Source organism: Aedes albopictus, chromosome 2 (genome assembly GCF_035046485.1).
Source record: "Aedes albopictus strain Foshan chromosome 2, AalbF5, whole genome shotgun sequence".
Lineage (NCBI taxonomy): Eukaryota > Metazoa > Arthropoda > Insecta > Diptera > Culicidae > Aedes > Aedes albopictus.
Genome location: NC_085137.1, coordinates 452815370 through 452836329, shown reverse-complemented (window position 1 = coordinate 452836329; position 20960 = coordinate 452815370). Strand labels below are relative to the sequence as shown.

At 37.8% G+C, this 20960-nt stretch overlaps 2 protein-coding genes across 2 annotated transcripts in view; both read left to right on the top strand.

The window, feature by feature from the left end:
- The window catches only part of LOC115269199 (uncharacterized), a 462914-nt gene that overhangs the window by 354702 nt on the left and 87252 nt on the right, over nucleotides 1-20960 (top strand). The window lies entirely within an intron of this gene.
- Nucleotides 4897-15421, top strand: LOC134288598 (relaxin receptor 1-like). Its single transcript, XM_062853899.1, has 2 exons — nucleotides 4897-7897; nucleotides 8009-15421. Exon 2 carries the CDS (start codon nucleotides 11729-11731, stop codon nucleotides 12665-12667), a length of 939 nt encoding a protein of 312 aa, XP_062709883.1. The 5' UTR covers nucleotides 4897-7897; nucleotides 8009-11728; the 3' UTR covers nucleotides 12668-15421.

The window sequence follows — 20960 nt, the reverse complement described above, 5'->3', positions numbered from 1 at the left end:
GAAAGTGACTGATTTGTGCGTGTTGCTGCAGTTTGAGCGGGCGAGACATTTGGTCGGTGGGCAGTGAGTGGAAATCTGTCAGATTCTGTCAAATTGAATCGTGCGGACACTTGAGCGGTCCATAATTGACGCTCTTGTGCCCTCTCAGTGGTGTGCGGTGGTGGTACTGCATTGGAATTGTGCGGTCTATGCATCTGGTTGACAGACTGTTGGCATTTGGCTTGGTGATGTAAGTTGTTGTGGGTTATCGATTTTCTATTTTATTCAATCCAGTTTCAAAGGGCTGTCGCTACAGAAATTAAGAAACGATAGAAGCGCCGTTGCTGGGGGTGTGAATGGAAAAAGTTTGAATTGATAATTTTAAAACGAGTATACCCCATTAGGCATAAAGAAGTCTATGTCTCATTACACCCAAACCTTCATTAAGGTAACGAGTCGGAACTTGTAACTTAAATAGATTCGTTACCTAAACAGATTTGAAGATTTCAAAGAAGCTGAAGAAGAGCGAGTGGCCTGGAGATTTAAAGGGGCTCATGCTGGGTTTCAGAGGGCTTTCAAGGGAGTTTTAGGAGGAGGGGGAGTCAAAGGCGTTGCATGGGGGCTTCAGGGGCGTTTACGGGGGGTTTCTGAGGGTCTAAGGTGCGTTACATGGGGTCCGAGGGAGTTTTAGGGGGCTTTCGAAGGCATATCAGGAAACTTCAGATGATTTTTGGCGGGTTTCAGAGACATTACGCAAGCGTTATGTATACGTTTTCGGGGGTTTCTGAGGGTCTCAGGGACGATATAGAGGGTTTGAGGGTGGCCGGGGGCCTACAGTTTCTAAAAATTCATTTTGGATCACTGTTCTTAAGTGAGCTTCAGGGAGATTTCAGCGGCGCTTTAAAGCGTTTCATAAACTTTTCAAGCGGTTCCAGAAGAGATTCAAGACGTTCCAGACTGTTTTCGATTGTAGATACGATTACATATACTCAAAAGAGCTCTTAGAGATTCTTAACCGTTATGTGTCCGACAATTTTTTTTGCTTTTTTCTACACCGTGCTTTTAAAATGGGCGCTGGGTATCCGGGTACCCTGTCGGCCACATAAGGGTTAAACAAACATTGAACTTACCAATTGTCAGCATACAGTTGCATGCGACTGTGCAAGCATGACTTTCATTCAATCATTCAAGCACACAAGTTATGCATGTAGATTCGATGACTTATACTCAAGAAAGTTTTTGGGAAACCTTAAACAATCCCAAATACTATGATTACATTCTGATCCGTATAGATACAAAACAACTCCAAACGAATAAAAGAGATTACATTACGGCTTTTTACAGAAATATCTGCCTATCTCAAAAATTTCTTTCATTTTCTCTTTCACTATGCCTTATTTGTCGTTCAATTTTTGACATTCTCCTGCCCCTTGTTGCACATTTTCACATACTAAATACGTGTCGCGTTACACTATCGAAAAATACTCTTACTTCCCACATGGAGTAATCCTCGCAGGAATCCCGGGGAAATTATCCGGAGGAATCCAGTCTCAGCGAAAATTTCGGGAGAAATCCTAGGAGGATAATCGGAAGGAATCCCTCAATGAATTCCAAGAGAAATCTCTGGAAGAATCCCGGAAGGAATCCCGGATGGAGTCCCGGGTTGATTCCCGGAAGGCATCCCTGAAAGAATCTTGAGAAAAATACCTAAACAAAATGAAGGATTCGCTGAAAAATACACTGAAGGAATCTCTGAAAGGATGAATGAAATATTCGAAGGGATAGCTAAATGAATCGCGGGAGGAATACCTGGAAGAATATCGAAAATAATTCCGGGAGAAATCCCTAAAGGGCAAACCCAGGAAAGTCAATGTCAGAGTTTTGAGAGGACTCAATGAAGAAATCCTGAGAAATTTAATTGAAGGAATGTTGGGTGGAGTTCCTGAAGGAATCCTGGAAGGAATCCTGGAAGGAATCCCGGAATAAAACCCTGAAGGAATCCCAGGGGAAAACCCAGTAGCCATTCTAAAGAAATCCCTGATGGAATCCCCACAGTAATCGGAGAAGGATTTCAAAAAAAATCATGGAGTTTTTTTTTCTGAGAGAATCGCAAAAGGAGTCTTTTTGAATATCCTGGACGAATCTCTGAAAGATTCCCAAGAGAGATCTCTGAAACAATACTGAAGGAATCCCTGAAAATACTCCAGGAGCATTGGAGGAATACCTGGAGGAATCTCAAGAGGAATTAATGTAGGAATCATGTGGGACATTTCTTAAGAAATCTCTGAAGAAATCTTGGAAATGCGGAAGAAATCTCTGAAGAAATGTCTGGAGAAATCCCCAAATGAATCCCGGGTGGAATCCCTGAAAGAATCTCTGGAGGAATCCCGAAGAAACATCGGGATCGGCATCAATGAGAAATTTCTGAAGAAACCTCTGAAAGGATCGAGGAGGAATCTCGAACGGAAGCCCTAAAGGAATCTCGGAAGAAATCAATGAAGGAATCTCGAAAACTCAGAAGGAATCCTGATAGAAATCCCTAAAGGAATTCCATAATGAACTGTGAAACAATCCCTGAATGAATCACTGGAGGAATCTCTAAAGGGAAATTGGGCAGAATCAATGAAGAAATACCAGGAGGAATCAATCCCAGAAAGAATCCCTCATGGAAGCCTAAAACAATCCCGGGAGAAAACCCTGATAGAATCTTGGAGGAATTCCTGATGGCATCTCTGGAAAAATCCGTGAAAGAACCCAGATATCCTGGCAGAAATCTCTAAATGAATACTAGGAGAAATCAATGAAGGAATCCCGGGAAGAATCCCTGATGAAATGCCGGAAAATATCTCGGAAGGAATCCCCTTATGGAATTCCGGAGAATCCTAGCGAAATTCCAGAAAAAAGTTTGGAGGAATCCTTGTCAGAATACCTAAGGGAATCCCAGGAGAAGTTCATAAGGGAAACATTGAAAGGATCAATGAAATATTCAAGGAAAAAGTCTCAATAGGAATCACGAAAACAAATTTTGAAAGAATCCCAAGTAAATTCAATGAAAAAAATCCCACGTGAAATCCCTGGTGGAATCCCAGGAGGAATCCTTTACGGAAACCAAGGAGTCATTGAAAAAAAAAACAATGCCCGTGAGAAATTCCTAAAGAAAGCACGTGAGCAATCAATGAAGGTATCCCGGGTCGGAATCCCTGGGAGAATCCGTTAAAGAATCTGGGGAGTAATCCTTAGAAGATTACTTCAAGTTTTTATTATTAGCTATTTATTATGGGGAAATTCATCCCGAGGCTGGTTCATCCTCATTACTTCAGGGATCTCAGGAAGAATCCCGAGTGGAGTTTCGAGAGGAATTCCAAGCGAAATTTTGGGACGAATTTCTATAGGAGTTATTGGAGGAACTACAAGATGATACATGGTAGAATAGTAGCAAGCATAGAAGAAATCCACGGAGAATCATCGGGAGAAATTGCTGAATATCTCCATAGATAAATCCCCTGCGGGAGGCATTGTATTTAGACCAAGTTATCCGTTATATAAATAACATCAGCACCATCTAGTGCGATAATTTTTAACTGGATATCTTTTCGACACATGGCTTTCATACGCCTGCACTTCTATTAACGACGCCATATTTATTCACAACCGTATGAACAACTCCACCGACGACACCAACTTAAGATCTAAAACCATGGTTAAGATATCAGGACTGACTTCGCATTTAAAGTAGGACGAACAAACCGCAGCAATGTGTAATCTTTGCAGTACCGTTTGCGCCACCTAGTGAGCTTATTCTGAAGTTAATTGTTTACCATGCACTAAGTATGGATATTCTGCATAACTTCTCTAGGGACAGTATGCTGAAATATTATGTAGCTCTCAAGATATTCACTTCAAAAGTACTGTCTCAAAAATATGATGCTGGGCGGATATGTTAAAGAATGGAAAAGCGTGAGCTGTGAAAGCGATGAATCTAATACTTTTATTACCCTAATATTTAAATCGGTAAGCCACAGTTGAGTGGTAAACATCGCTGCTTGCGAATCCTAAGCTCGAAGGCTCGATGCTAGGTGTTGGCCGTTTTTTTTTGTTATTCAAGGAAAACGGTCGAGAAATCTTGTCCGATATTGTTTTGATCTTGTAATATCTTAATGAATTATTATTGAGCACTTCTCCATACTGAACTTTAATATTATTTCTGATGTTTTACCTCTTATCTCAAACTAACCAATATCAGTTTTTGCTCTTCAGTAATTCAATTAGTAATATCTGAATATGTTATTCGTTAGATTTTTCCGAGAGATCGCAGCAGGCTGTGCACGCCAGCATCTGCGTTCTCAAATCTGATATTGCTGCTAGATGTCCGGGAGACGCAAATTCGTCTCGAGAGTTCATGTACATCGTTTTGGTGCCTGAAAGTTAACCAAAGGTATCCTGTGGCCTTAACCCTTCCACTAACAACACCCAAATCCCCATGACAACTAGGTGTGAGAGGACGTAGAAGTTTCTACTTACCATTCTTAGGTGTCCAAAAAGGAAAGGAAAACCCATCCCTCAGCTGTCACAAGGACGTGGCCAGGACAACTTTCGACCGTTAAAAGATTGCGGCAATCTTGTCTTAGAGTCGGTGATAAGCCCCAATTCTCTGTGCGTTGGTAACGGACGGGAAGGAGGCAATTCGCATATCAGCGATCTGGGACTGTACCATCCATGAATTTGTGCGACTTGCCTAATGCTAATGCTAAGTAATATTATTTGTAAGATTTTTTCAATTACTCGGGATATGAATCTCTTGACACGAATGAACTAAATAACAAAAAAACCAAACTTCTTGACAATACATTTTTTTTAATAATTCTGTTAAAAATATAACAAACATTACATTAAATGTGTTGTAAAAGTTATGTTATAGGCAATTATATGAATATGCATAGTATTAAAATGTTGTCATACATCTGTTATGAATTTTAAATGTTTTGTTATAATTTTGTTACAAAAAATAATAACAAATATTATAAAAATTTATTATGGATACATATTCACAAAGAAAGATCCTTACAAAATAATTATATCAACTTCTGTTATTTCTGAAAACAGAAGTCATAATTTTGTTATAATCTTGTTATGTGCTTCTAGTCGGGTTCCCTAAAAGTTCAACAATAGTAATACTTTAAATGACTGCCAAAATATTAGAGAAATCTATATTCCTGAACAACAACAATTATTAATATTCTATCAGTACAACTTGAGTTGAAGAAGGGAAAATCTTCTATTTAAATACAGTATTGTTCTGATTTTATCACCTCTCTTTTCAAAAATATGTTTGGACATTGTACTAAATCTACATTCGTTTTCAACATTTTCAATGGTGTAATACGCGCCAACATCCTTTTTAAATAAAAGGGGAAAATGTACCTTTCAATGTAATAAAAATCGCGCGGAGAGCGTGGTAAAATCGCCACATTACTGTATTTACAGCTTATTTTGGGGATAGTTTAAGAACTCGTTTTGCAGAACGTCTATTTGGGGTTACACAGAGCTCGAAAGCCATTGCTAAACCATCTCGTGGGAACATAGTAATAATTCATATAAGACTCACACTGATCGTGTTATAATCAGATCAAAATTATAACAATACAAGATATGTGTCTTTGCTTCAATATAACCAGTTTCTATCATAACTTTGTAACAATACTATCTGAAAACCATAGAATCAAAACTAAAATTTGATACAATTCATATCATAATGAGTTATAATATTTTATTAACTTCAAAGATTTCAAACAAGATTATAACACAATGAGTTATATGGTTTATTATAATTATGCTACATTTTTGTTACAATCTTCAAGTCGAGTACCTACCAACGTTAGTTTTCACCTTGTACAATAAAAAACATATGATCCAGCTTGAACTTAACTCTGCCGTCTTTGTTTATTGAGTGATGGTTTCAGATGGCATGATTTGCGCAAATGTACATATAACTGTTACTATGCCATGACGTGGAGCCTGGGGTGATGGTTAAAGCACGTGACCAACACGCCGAGGACTTGGGATCGAATCCCACTCCCGACAAACTCACAAAATGTTCACAAATGAGTACTTCCTTCGGAAGGGAAGTAAAGGCTGGGTCCCGAGATGAACTAGCCTAGGGCTAAAAATCTCGTTAATACAGATACAAATAAATGCCATGACACGATTGCTGTCAAAGATTATGGGCCCGTACAAGATTCTCCGGTTTTCATAAGCAGTGTCGTCGTGTCCTTAACATTCCCCGACCTGTAAAAGGATTCGCTTAAGATATTCTCCTAAGATTTTCTGGAAATACCTCCACCCGAGCAGAAGAGAATAACAACAGCATAACAAAATGCGTTACTTTGGTAAAATAACTGCATAATGGAATTTGTAATTTTTATGTTTTTAACATAACATATTGAGTTATAAACTTGTCTGTCATAAGCGGCAAAATAACAAATCACATAACAAAAATTTGTTCCTGGAAAATCAATTCAATAACATGTTTTGTTAGTGTCAATAACAACTTAATAACAGTGAATTTGGGAAATGTTTCAATAACAAATTTTGATATTAAAGAGTTATTGATAACATTCCGAAAGCAAAATTAGTAATGATATCAAACGATCGCATATGCTGTTGAATAGGATGCTAAAGTGGAGGCGATATGAGTACACTTTACCCGTGGTTAAATGGAAGTATTTACGCATAGGCCCTCCATTTTAGCATCCTATTCTACATCATATTTGACTTCGTGTTGGCTGAGAATGCTATACATATTTATTTCTGAAAAATCCCATTCAAAACCATCTATAATTTTGGATTCAGCTGTCTGTATTAGATTTGTTTGAACAAATTTACTCAATAAGTTTGACATTTTTATCATTGAAATTCTTATGTCAAAGGCGGAATCTGGAACGTCCCTTTCAAACCCCACCTTCAATATCGTTTGCTATGTTCTCGTTTTGATGTATAGGGTACATTTAAGTTACAACTCAGTCAATTTCAAACCTCGCGCCGCCCAGCAGGGACTTGGTGTTGTACACATAACAGCACCTCCATGTCACGTAATACACCACACCTCTTATCAAATGTGATACCGTAAGCGTAACATACTTTGCGCACCTTGGGCCTAACTTTGCGCACTTTTCAAAAAATCGTTCAACAATTTTGCTGGTGCATTATGCAAATTTTTTCCCACGGAATACTATCACTAGCTAGTGTTCCGTGGAAAAAAGTTTGCTTGCACTCTGTCTCAGTTAGGATGTAATAAAAAATGGAAGAGGAAGACAAATTGATGAGAGAATATGCAGTTGTTCCCCTCACTCACGAAATGCTGTAAATAGCGTTGTAGAATGACGTAAGTTTTATTTCAAAACTTGTTTTGGTTTAAATAGCATAAATAGCATAGCATAAAGCATTTGTACACTCTCAATAATACAATAATAACTAAACTTGTTCCACAACAAAATGTAATATTGAAATGTTATTTAATTGCTGTATACCAATAGCTTGGTCATCTATATATATAAAAATGAATTTCCGTCTGTCTGTCTGTCTGTCTGTCTGTCTGTCTGACCGCTATGCATTTGGAAACTACTGAACCGATCGGTGTGAAATTTTGTATGCGGATATGTTTGAGGCCGGGGAAGGTTCTTAGCTTGGTGTGAGACCTCTCCGGTCTCGAGAACGGGGGGCTCCCATACAAATGAAGTTACGGGGCACTTCTCCATGGAGGTGTATGCCAGAAAACGCAGTAGTCAGGCAGTACGATGTTTGTCGGGACAACAATCTAGAGTGCGTTGCTAAGATCCCATTGCTCAACAAGTATGTCAAATTGCCAATGTTCAGGATGCAGGTCTTTTTTTACTATGGAGCCCGCCTGGCCCTGGAGGAGGTACGGTTTGAGAATCAAACTGTAGGGTAGTGCAAAATTAAAGACAGTCGAATGCTGCGGTTTGTTTTCGTATCGACCAGTACCGTAATACACAACAATGTTTTCTTCCAGCGATGCATCGCGATGGGTAGAACCTGAGGTAGTGTTCCAGAACCTTGCGGCACCCGAGAAACGGGTTTGGTAATCGACGGCATCATCTGGAGGTTTCTGTGCAAGTGTACAACGAGGCGATCACCGTTGTGTCACGGATGATGCGATCCCGATGCTCTAAAATTGAAAAATTCGTTTCAAATAAATAAGAACATGTACCGTGCCCTTTCCTTAAATAAATAACTGAAGTTTTCAGTATTAAGTTTAATTTTAATAAACTACACGACGGCCGAGTTCACTGACTTTTCAACCATCTTTAACAATTTGATGATTTATTCGGAAAACTTCTGACAATTAAATGAATTTGTTTTGTACACAGTGAGTTTGCCGAGTTATACGGGAAGGACTAATACAACTTTTGATCCCGGGTATCGGCCGCAAGTCGCAAACTTCTGATCAATCCAACGGCTGCATCTTGGGTAGGCACAAGAGAACTCTTTCTACTCCCAGGTCCACAGGCGTTTTTGAATGGGTGACCTAGGAATTGATAGCGGAAGTGTTCCTGAGGTATGAAAAAACATTACTGGCCAACGAAATCAGATGGATCGCTAGCTTTGCGGCTTTGTCATAGCGATGGCTAGGAATGGATCGAGTGCACCGATTGGTTAATAAAAGGAGCTGGATACCAGGGGTGGATGGTGTCATGCTGAAGAGCTGTCTTGGACACAGCCATAGTGGATTTGTAAATACTGAATGAATTATGCGATCCTTGCTAAAGTTTTAACGTTAATGCTTTAGTCGCCCCCGGAGGTTCGTTGATGTGATCGATGAAACGGCCCAAGAGAGGCCGATCTGATGCATGATTGTTAGAGACTGCTATGAAGGTTAAACGTAGCTGCTTCAGAATTGGGTCGTCCGCGCTGGGTTATGATAAATCATTTTTCGTTGATATTGCCCACATAAAGCGGAATAGGGGTTGGAACGTTAAACTAGCTTCAAGAAATTTATCCTACAACCTTATTGAAAGAACAAGGTACGTGAACAAGCCTACAATAACAGGACATTATCGGAATAACAAAATATGCAATAATCTGTGGGTATTCGTGAGGATTTTAATAAGCAAAGGACGTAACGGGACCAGATAGAAAGAGGCATCGTGGCGAATCATGCATACGTTCTGCAATACCGTGCAAAATTATTCGGCATTGTTTGACAAAAATATTAACGCGATATGCTGAAGGTTTACCAGGTATACCTCTACGAACTCCAGATTCTTCAATAAGAGGTCTTCCATCAATTACTTGAAGGGTAGATCTTGACCACGCAGGGGGGGGGGGGTGGTCTGAGAGGCATTCAGCTGACAATGAATGTGACGAAACACGAATGAAAAAATGAGAATGTAAATTTTCATTTTGAATCTTCGACTTTTTTACTCTCTGGGTACGACATGAGTAATTTTCTTATGTATGTTTGTGAGCTTTTATAGCTATTTTCGAACTCCTTTTAGAAATTGGTGCAAATCAGATAAAAGAATAAACTAAGGATTAAACTTTGAAAATAATCTTTTATATCCCTAAATAATACAGGTAGGTTGAAAAAACCAACATGATCCAAACCTAACCTGGGAAACCAACGACTGCTCTCATAAACTAAACCACCATTTTGGAAACCGATAGAGGTCACATACCATAAAACCCAAAGAACTAAATTAATGTAAACCTGAACTCCATACCAGGTTGATTTGTGACGCTCAAAAAAAAAATATAAAACTGAATTTCTGTCTGTCTGACCCTTATGGATTCGGAAACTACTGGACCGATCTTGGGACTGATTGGTATGGAAATTTGCATGCAGGGGTTTTTTGGGACGGGGAAGATTCATGTGATGGTTTCAGTCCATCCTTGAAAGGGGAAAAGGCATAATTTGGAAATGGTGTTCGGCTGATGACGATTAGGCCGAACGTCATACAACCGATTGCACAATATCCCGAATGAACATTAGGCATAATGGCCATTGATCCAAAAGATGATCAGGCGGAAAATCATCATACCCTCATTGTCACACAGGTTGTAGATAAGGGTGATTATACTGCAGTATACTGCTCACTCCATCTGAGATTTTTCCTTCTTTTAGTAAAAGGCAGTTCTTTCAAGTCATACTGTTACAATGTTTGCGATTCAACTGCTGAAAATGAAAAAAGAAATGTTTCCTTCTTTTAATCATAGGTTTTTCTTTAAAGTGGCAATGATTTGTAGTTGATGGCAGGTGAACTGTTAACTCTATGGCAGATTTGTCCCTTTAAGTTACAATGATAAAGAGTTGGTTAGCCATCAAACTACATAGTTCATCTGAGATTTTTCCTTCTTTCAAAAACAGGCTGTTCTTTTGTATTACACTGTTACAAAAGCGTGGACCTTCGCATAAAAAATCAACAAAAAATAATAATAATTAAGGAAAATAAAACTCGAACTTTGTTTCTCAGTCAAGAAGTATGTTCTAATAGAAGTTTTAATTTATTATTAGTAAAATGCCTCAAATGGAAGATAACGTGCATTTGTAGCCGGCATTTCAATGTACATATACACACATTGGTTTACATATCTTTTGTAGCCATGTATGTAACTAATAAACGAATGAAATGATCAATAAGATTTTTGAATTGTTCAATTCGTCCTCAGGATAACAAAAACATTAGAAAAACTGTGAAAATATCATAAGATTAATGAGAACAGAAGATATTCAGAACCAGCAGAATTAAATAAATCTAAAGCGTCGTAGTGAAAGATCCACAATTAAAATGGGCAATACAAGGTTTGCCGGGTCAGCTAGTAACAAAATAAAATTGTCCAACACAACATGTTATGGAAACGTAATACCTTGATAATTCAATAATAACACAACAAGATATAAAAACAGGTTTTGTGATTTCGTAGTTATTAATTTGATATTCCCCTCTGCTCGGGCAAGCATTCCTTTTAAAAGTTTCACCATAACTTCAGTACTTCTTATATGAATTCAACACTAAAGTACGTTACGAATTCAAATACCTTTTTTTATTCCAGTTTTTATAAAGTGACAGAAACTATATTTGAATATAAAGTCAAATATCGCACTGTGAATTGAGTGGCCCAGTTGCAAAGAGGTGTAAGTGACGATTTTGTCGATTTTGAGCTGAGCATATCATATACTTTTTTAAGATTGTTTCTAAGATGATTGGAAAAATTACAATAAATCGGAGAAAATTGGGTTGATTTTGAAACTCCATACATTTTGTATGGGAAGAAAAATTGATCAAAAACTTTAAACCTCATTTACTCGAAATAGGGTTTTGTCACTTACACCCCTTTGCTTCTAACCCCCTCAATTGTCAGTCACGCCAAATTCATTTCATAATTGTAGGTTTTCAATAACATTTAAGCGGCGTTAACGACTATTACAGCAAATGATGCAAAAGCTTAAAATGCAATTTGTCTCGCTGTTGATTCCAATATTCTGATTTTTATATCGCTAGCATATGCCTCACCGCCAGGATGGTATTCCAACTGTTGTTCAATAATCTAGTTTTAAAAAACATCTGAAAATAAATCTAAACCTAATCTACTGAATTTTAGGTTGGTACTTCTTCTTCGGGTACACTTGGGATCGAGCAACAATGACAGGTATGTGCTGAGGGATATTTTCATCAATGGTTCCACACCTTTGGAAGTGCCTTTCAACTACAGTCATAAAGTTGTGTTTGATATGATTAATTTGACCATCTGGAGCCCTACAGCTGATACCTTCGAGCATCTTGACCAAAGAGTTAGATGGTTAACAATAAAACATTCTTCGATTTCCAAGGTGTACTTACTGCCATCAATAGATGTTCTATGTATTACGCAAAGTGAGGTATCTGAGATCGTTATCGTCAATTGGCAAAAAATGAACGATATTGTAACGTGGAAAATAGAGGTCAGAAATACTTCCATCAAATCTATTCCATTCAACATCGACAAGCTGGTGAAATTGAACGATTTAGAGTGGAGTAACAATAAAATTGAATCGTTAAACCTGAGTAGCTTGAATGGACTAAACGAGCTCACACATGTGACATTCATTAGATGCTCTATTTTGGAAATTGTAGATCGTGATCCAGTGCACCTGCCTTCGTTACTTGTTTTAGTGCTTAAACAAAACAACATCTCCCATATCGAGACTAATCGCTGGAGCTTGCCAAAGCTGTCCTCGCTGAATCTGGATAACAATCAACTAAGTCAAATACCTACACTTAAACAATTCACAAGCCTACGTGCCCTGCATCTACGGCAGAATCTCATTTCCAACATAGAGCACTCAGACCTGTCTTCGCTCAAGAACTTGACCATTCTGCTCCTGTCCTACAATCGAATTGCTCACCTGGATTCTTGGCGTTCGATCCATCTTCCCAAAGTGAAGACCCTCCACCTCAATTCGAACCATTTACGACGGCTAGACGTGCGCACGTGGCGATTACCGAAGCTGAAAGAATTCTTCATTGAAGACAACCAGCTGCGCACAATTGAGGGATTCGAATCGATTGCCAACGGTTTGCGGCTTTTCTCTTTCGGAGGGAACCCATGGGACTGTGCGTGGGTACATTTTGCCGTAGTAGAATTGAAGGAACAGCTGCAGTCGGAATGGGTTGAGAGTTGTCGAATCTAATATGATAAGCTTGTCACTAACCAATCCATGGAAATGTTTGGAATTAATAGTTAATGTGAACATTACGATTTACTATTCAAATAGTTTTTCATATTGTTAATATAATTATTCTATTACGTTTATGTAATAAAACCTACACCGCTTCACGAATTGCGAATTAAGGATTAAAAAAAGCACGGCTCCACGGAGGAAATAGGGGGGTTCAATTCTGAAGGGGATTCATTGGTTGCATGTTAGATCCTGCTTCAACTTATTTGTATATTAAACGATTTTGATTTAATATGAGTAAAATTGAAAAGGTTTTTTTTTTTCTAAAAAAGAAAATATTATAAATCGTCAAAAATTACCTATTTTCTCTGGGATTTCTTGGGTTTTCGGCTTGCAGTCTGAAAAAATTGCGTTGACTGATTTCAGATCATCGCCGACGTTTCGGTCCAGGTATGGGACCTTCCTCAGGGCTCGATACAACAATCAACCTGTCACAGAACTTTTTAGAAAGCAAAAAATGTCGGGTCGTAAAGGGTCACGCTGTCTGCTACACTTCTGGGCCATCCGTTATGATTCGGTCCAGGGAATTCCCTTCTAGCACGGAGGAATACCTGCCGGGATTGACCACCACTTTCTCTGGGATAAGTGCTTAAAACATCTCTCTGATAAATCTATCACGATTATTTCATACATATCCCCAGATAGTTCTGGTTGATGATTTTTACTACTTTTAAAAAAGTCACGTATTTCACAAGAAAATTTTTGAAAGTTTGATTTTTACGTTGGATGACAAACAAACCTTCAGCAGAACCATAGCAGTACTCACTCGCTAGCCACCTTTTAGCATAATATGTATTAATTGTTTATTTCATAATAAAACTTAGAAAATACAATATCTAGCACTCAGCGTACTTCCTGAATGGAATACGCCAAGTCTTGAGTGCTTTGTCCAAACACTCATACACCAGCACCATAGCTTGGGTCCCTTCACATTGCTCGATTCCGGGTAATGAGAAAGCGGACTCTCTGGCTACGGTGGGCGGTTGCGAAGGCGATATTTACGAGCGTCAAATCGCCTTCGACGATTTTTTTTCATTGGCCCGACCATGATCAGCTAGGCTGGCAACACAAATGGAGAGATGGAGAGATGGGTAGACGGTTGCACTTCATCATTCCACAGATGTCGGAGAAGCCAAAGGGTTCAAAGGGTTGGGTTTAGGCCTCGATTTCAATCGTGTAATGAGTCGGCTGATGTCCAACCACTATTTGTTGAACGCACATACCTTCCGTATTGGGCTCTCGGAAAGCAATTTCTATGTCTGCGGCGTGGCTTATCAGGATATCGAACATGTCGTGTGGGGTGCGATGAGTATCGTGAGGTCAGATCTGAGCTGCATGAAATTCTCCGGGTCCGAGGCAAACAACAGAAACCCGTTTGTGAAGTGTTGGCAGGCCTTGATTTGGAATACATGAATCTGATTTATCAGTTTTTGAAACGTGTTGATCTCAGAGTTTGGTGTAGCACGTTGCTTGTTTTCTCTGTCCGCCATTTTGTTTTGTTGTTCGCCCCTGTCAGTCGCTGTCCCCTTCCGTTTGTCCTCTTCTTGTCGTTGTCTACCGCAAGGTGTTTACATATTCTAAGGTAGTCTTAGATGTCAAAACTGGCTGAGCGGCCATTATTTTTTCACCGTGAGAAATTCTGAAAACAAATCCCCCGCCTCCTTAAATTCCTTTGAAATTTCTGCTTTTCTCCTCAAACTAAACGTCATGCTCAACCTTACAATATATAAAAACCTTGGTCTACCGTAAATCCCTTTTTTTTTGGTTCTGTTATAGATCAGGACATTTTGTCTCATCAATGTTTTTAAAATAAGTTAGCAAATAATTTAGCTTAAAAAAATGCCTCCTTTCCAATTTTAATTTTTTGTAATCCCTAACCTCGAAACAGCCGCGAGTACTTCGGCTTCCCAAACTAACATAGTATTTAAGGCAGTATAAAAAATGTTAAATGTAAAACAATGAACAAATTATTTCGGATCAGTTTTGCCCATAATTATTTTGTAATTTTGCCAATTATCAATGAAATTGTATTAACCTTTATTCACTCGGTCTTAGGGAACGCCATGTTCTAATGCTACATTAATTCGATTACTTATGCAGGTCCTATGATATTCAGGATTGTATATGACCTCATTTCTTGCTAACTTTAGTTGTATATATTGTTGTGCTAGCACAACAATACGGACAATCAGAGCCGTAGCGTGCGGTTGGCCAGGTTGGCCCCCGCCAAGGGCGCCAACCTCTGAGGGGCGCCGAAAAGGCCTTAGACTAGAAGAAAACAGGATGATGTTACTGTCTTCCTGAATGTTATCAAGATTTCACTATATCAGTATCTATCCGTTTTAACATGTTTCCGTATTCTAAAAAATTCAAATTTCTCTAGTTTTTTTTTAACTTTTACCTTTAAATGCATCATTTTTTTATTTTTAGTGACTTATTTTTTAAACAAGTAAAGCAAACACAAAATGCTTTTAAAATTCTAGTTTACTTTAAAAAATTCCTAAACATTCTCACTGGGGAATACCATGAGGTTACTTCCGAGGATTTTCTTCGAATTAATTGAAGTATTTCTTTTAGGAATTAATGCAGAAATTAGTCAAAGGAATCTTCCAGATGTTTCTCTAAGAAATTTATTAAATTATCTTCCATAGTTTCTTCGAGGAATTTCGGTAAGAGTGTAGAATTAGCAAACATTAAAATACACAAAAAATATTAAAAAATAATTTCAGCTGATATTCTTCCAAAAAATCCATCAGTGATAAATTTGTAAATTTTCAAGGATACCTTCAGAAATTTCTACAAAGATTCCCTCAAAACTATTGTTATAATTACTTTATTATAGAGATTTTCAGCCTTAGGCTGGTTCATCTCTTCTTTCTCAAACATTTTTTATACTTCTATTTCACATTTTTTTCCTGTGTTCCTTCAAATGATTTTTTTTAGAAATTTTCCACAGTTTCCTTCAGAATTTTTTATAGAGATTCCTGCAACAATATATTGAAGGATTACTTTAAACCCAAACAATTGATTTCCGCAGTAATTACTCCGGGGACTCCTACAGAAAATCCTTCAGAGATTTCTTTCAGGAATGCCACTGAGGAATCCTTCAGGAATTCTTCCAGACATTTTTTTTTTAGAAAGTCGTCTATAGATTTCTTTAGTAATTTGACCAAAGTTTCCTTCTGAAAGTCTTGTATAGATTCCTTTTGAAAAAATAAATCTCTCATATCGATTAGAAAACCTTCCATTGATTCCTTTCAAAATTGTTCCACGTTCTCTATTTTTGCTAGAATTTCCCTAGAAAACCTTCCAAGAGTTCCCTCATAAATTCTTCCAGAAAACCATAAATTAAGAATTCCTTCAGAAACTTCTGTAGGCAATCCGTCGGTAAGTCTGCCTTAGATTTTATATAAAATTTCTCCGAACGATTCTTTTGAAGGCCTTCCATTGATTCTTTCAGAAATTCTTCCAGTAGTTCTCCACAAATTCATGCAGACATTTCTTCGCGAACTACTCCTGGAATTCCTGCAAGAACAATTACATGGATTTCATTGGAAATTCATGCTGAAATATCTCTCGAATCTTCATATGCACCGGAGATTCCTGCAGGAAATCCTTAAGAGATTCCTGCATTGTTTCGTTCAGTAATTTCAGTATTTCTTCAAGAGATCCCCACAAAAACTCATAGCGATTTCGTCAGGAATGTCTCCTGGTATTGATCCATGTCTATGGTGTATCTAATAATTACTGAAAGTTTTCTAACAGACCTTCTGGAAAATATTTTGATTAAACTTCAGAAGAAACTTTTGATTAAGTTGTTGAAAAATTCTGGTAAAATCAGTTGAACTAATCACCAAAAATTGGTAAAATAGCTTGAATGGGGATTACTCGATTTTTTGTTTGATAATGCATTTTCACGGGTTTTCGGCGATATCTTCAAAATTGTTTCACCGATTTTTGGGAATTGCTTCGGTAAATTCTTTGAAAATTTCGTCAGTAATTCTTCTCAAATCTTTTCGTCAATTCTTTTCTGAATTTTTTGTCTGTATTAACGAGATTTTTAACCCTAGGCTAGTTCATCTCGGGACCCACGGCTTTACTTCCCTTCCGAAGGAAGAACCCACATTTTTTTATGAGTATGTCGGGAGTGGGATTCGATCCCAGGACCTCGGCGTGATAGTCTTGTGTTCTAACCAGGCTTGACAGAAACTCACTCGCGATAAAATGAGGAAGCGATTTTGGCGTTTTTCTGAGGAGTTAAAATAAATAAAATAAATAAATAAGAAATCACAACGCAAATCCTCAACAGCACCGAGCGCGAGCTTGCCGCGCAGCGAGGAGTTCGTCCAACACTCATAAATGCTTGTTGTGTTTCTCACGTCCACTCACACTCAAAAAGCTCTCGCGAGTTCCACTCCCATACAAAGAAAGACTCTCGAGGCGAAAATCGCACTTAAAAACCCGAAATAATCATCGGCTCTTTTTTTGTTTCCCTCTTCCTCGCTCAGTTTTTATTACCTCTCTGTTTGGGGTTCGTTCGCTCCCTCGCGACGAGGCAAAAGCAAAACACCGCTCTAGAGCATGTTGCAAAACTCTTGTGATTTCGAGGAGGATTATCAAGCCTGGTTCTAACCACCACACCAGGTTCGCTCCACCTTTTCTGAATTGTTGCGGAAATTTATTCAGGTATTTTTGAAAATTCCTTAACTGTTTTTTTTTAACTCCTTAGGGTGGTTTTTTTTGTAATTTCTTTGTAATCTCTGTAGAACCCTCAATTTTGGAACACTCGTCACAGTTCTTAGGGTTCAGTTTTTTGACAAAGTACTGATATAATCAAACATCAGTTACATGAGGGTAGTTACATGAGGTTAAAAAAAACTATTTCTTGTGAGTGAATTATATATAATTGAATAACCAACTGTATACTGAAGTAAAAATATATTTCTAGTTTGAGCTGCGCGTAAAAGTCTGCTACAAAAAATAGTTATATTTCCGATTCCGAACATTCTCTGGTGTTCCCGGACGAGATTGTTGGGAGCATCGCCTCTGTACTGACAAACACCTATTGATAGCAGCATTTCATTTGTGCAGCTTCAATGCTGGAATATATATTTATTATTAAAAAAGATTAAACATTATTTACAATTATTTTAACTTACATTTAAGTGTTCCTATCAGTCACTAACAAAGGCTCACACTTCCAACTGATGAACAGCTCACTCTACTAGCTGCCTTTTCTACTGTCGTATAAGCTCCTACAGTGTTGCCAGTTTTACAAGAAAACCGCCACAACAATCTCCCCGGGTGAAACTGGTAACGATAGTTCAACCCTACAAATTTCAGACCTATCATATTTAAGTTCAAATTATTCTGTTTTCAATTGAATTATATCCTCATACACTGTTTTGTTAAAGTACAAACATTCGCGTACTGCAAATCTTGAATGAATCGTTCACAAAAGTCCCTCCAGGATCATAAACGATATACCCTATCGCAATCAAAATCATCATTACACCACGTGCTATATACTGATCCAAATTGCAACATTTGTTGTGTTCAAGATTACACACAATTTTTTGGATGCCCCGTGGCTTGCATTCAAACTTGTATCCAACTAAATTTGTACTGAATGGATGCCACAGGCAGGCACACTTTATTTCTTCGTTATTGTCTGCAGCTACTGTTATTCCACGTAAAACGTTCACGACAACCGAGCAGTGTTCTGGAAGAGCAGCGTTTTGTTGTCGTTCGTAGGTTGGATGTCGATTGATTGATTTATTTTGGGAGGTAGTGCAAACAGACGGCGATGTACTGGAAACAATAATCGGCGGCCCTGCGGGCGGCAGTTCTGTTGTTGAACTTTTCGCAACTTTTTCATCACCGAATTGTTTTTTTACCTTGCCCCTTTTAGCAGCAAACTTCAGCTCTATTTTCCTTGCAGCCTTCCGGAACTCTTCGTCAACCCTCACCAGTTCTCGATGGTATTCCTCTTCAATTCGTACCTTTTCTTCTTCATATTGCCTTCGACGCAGCAAGCTCTGCTCCTCCAACAATTGAATTCTTTGAATTGTGGACTCCATTCCACTATTCAGTAGGCGCTTTAAATCATTGAAGATTGTTGGGAGCGTCGCCTCTGTACTGACAAACACCTATTGATAGCAGCATTTCATTTGTGCAGCTTCAATGCTGGAATATATATTTATTATTAAAAAAGATTAAACATTATTTACAATTATTTTAACTGACATTTAAGTGTTCCTATCAGTCACTAACAAAGGCTCACACTTCCAACTGATGAACAGCTCACTCTACTAGCTGCCTTTTCTACTGTCGTATAAGCTCCTACAGTGTTGCCAGTTTCACAAGAAAACCGCCACAACAATCATGATAATTTGAAGTGGAATCATGCCCTGAGTTCGAGAACGATTCAACTGAGCTGAGATTTTTACTGTAAGTGGTTGACGTAATTAAACGGGGTAAAGGGGGTGGTTAAAAAAGCTAACGCGCCATACAAAGACATGTTACAAGGTGAGAGGGGGTGTCAAACATTTTTGTGAAAATTCCCTTACGTAATAAATGGACACACCCTAACTCGCTAACATCATACATTTCCAATATACGAATTTTCGAAGTACCTTCCACACAAAAATTTCCAAATTCCCATAAAATTGCCGGACAAAATCCCAAAGGAGTTGCTAAAAATTTCCAAATAAATTACCGCAGGCATTCACCAAGAAATTTCCGAAGAAATTCTCATGGAGTGTACCAAACAAATAGCAGAAGTTACTTGCAACATAATGGCTTGCAAAATTTCCAATGAAAATGCTGAAGTAATTGTTTAAAGCAATGGTTAAGCAAGCAAGCGAAAACAGTTTCAAAAAAAAATGTAACAAAAATCAAATTTTTCATAGGAAATCTCAATATTTTTTCCGGCAAATATTGCAGAAGGATACTCCAAAGCAATTGATCAAGAAGTTCCCAGAGTAGTAGCCGAAGAACTTTCCAAAGAAGTCTTCAAAGAATTTCCCAGAGATTTTCAAAGAAATTTCCTATGAAATTCATAATGCAATTACCGAATCAATTCCCAGAGAAGAGGACTAACCGAAAAAGTTTGCAAAGGGTGTAGCAAAATCATTTATAAATGAAAAACTGCGAAATGAATGTGGGCATTTCTTAAAGAAATATTTAAAGAGAGTCTGAAAGGAATTACAAGTCTGGAAAAAATACGAAGAAATTGTCTTTAGAATTCTTATGGGAATCACAGAGGGAATTTACAAAATCCTCACTGAAGTACTTTTCAAAGAATTGGCCGGAGGATGAATCAAGAAAAAATATGAAAGGAACCCCAAAAGAATTAATTAAGAAATTTCCGAAGCATTTATCGAATGAAAAAATCAAATAAAAATTGGACGAATTTCCGAAGAAAATTCTCTAAAGAATTCCCAAAGTTATTGCTGGATAAGTTTCCAAAGGCCAGCGGATTTTCCAAAGAAATTACCTGAGAAATTTCCAAATAAATTGCTTGAGAAAATTCAAAGAAATTCACAAGAAAATGAAGAAATTGCTGAGAAAATTCTCAAAACAATTACCAACAGTTTTTGTAAAGGATTGCTGAATTTTTTTAACTAATACAGAATTCCAAGTTACACATGGTACGTACTGGAGTGTTACCTTCACGACTTTCGTCAATTACTTCAGTATGTTCATTTGCAGATACATCTTTATGTCGAAACAATTGAATTTTCCTGAAAATTACTGTCAGTTACACGTATTTTTTTTATTTTTTTTTTGTTTTTGCTACATCACTTTGGATTCATACAGCCAAAGCGGTATTCAGCAAGGCTATTCCACACGACATCGAATCCCCGTCAGTTCAGAAACTTCTCGTAATGGAAATGTCCCTAACTTTCTCGGGCACAGAGTATATTTTTGCCTGCCATGCAAAGTGTTTATTTGCCGAAAAATCTTTATGTTGATTACTGTGCAGTGGAAGTGCTCATAGGAGAATAAACTGTGCTAGGAAGCAGGCTTTGTCGGATTTGGGACGTAACGCTAAAGACTAGAAGACTATATCAACTTATTCAAGAGAAATGTCAAAAATATAAAAAAAGAGCAATATTAAGCTTTTTTTATTTTTTATGGTAATTTTTCTCCTGATTAGCCAATGATGGACATAAATAGAAGTCGAGGTGCCAACCATAACAACTAACAGTATGATTGTAAATTGTACATCGACAAATGCAAA

Excerpts from the sequence above, each read along its gene's own strand:
- LOC134288598 (XM_062853899.1), top strand. The coding sequence starts at position 11,729 with ATGATTAATTTGACCATCTGGAGCCCTACAGCTGATACCTTCGAGCAT.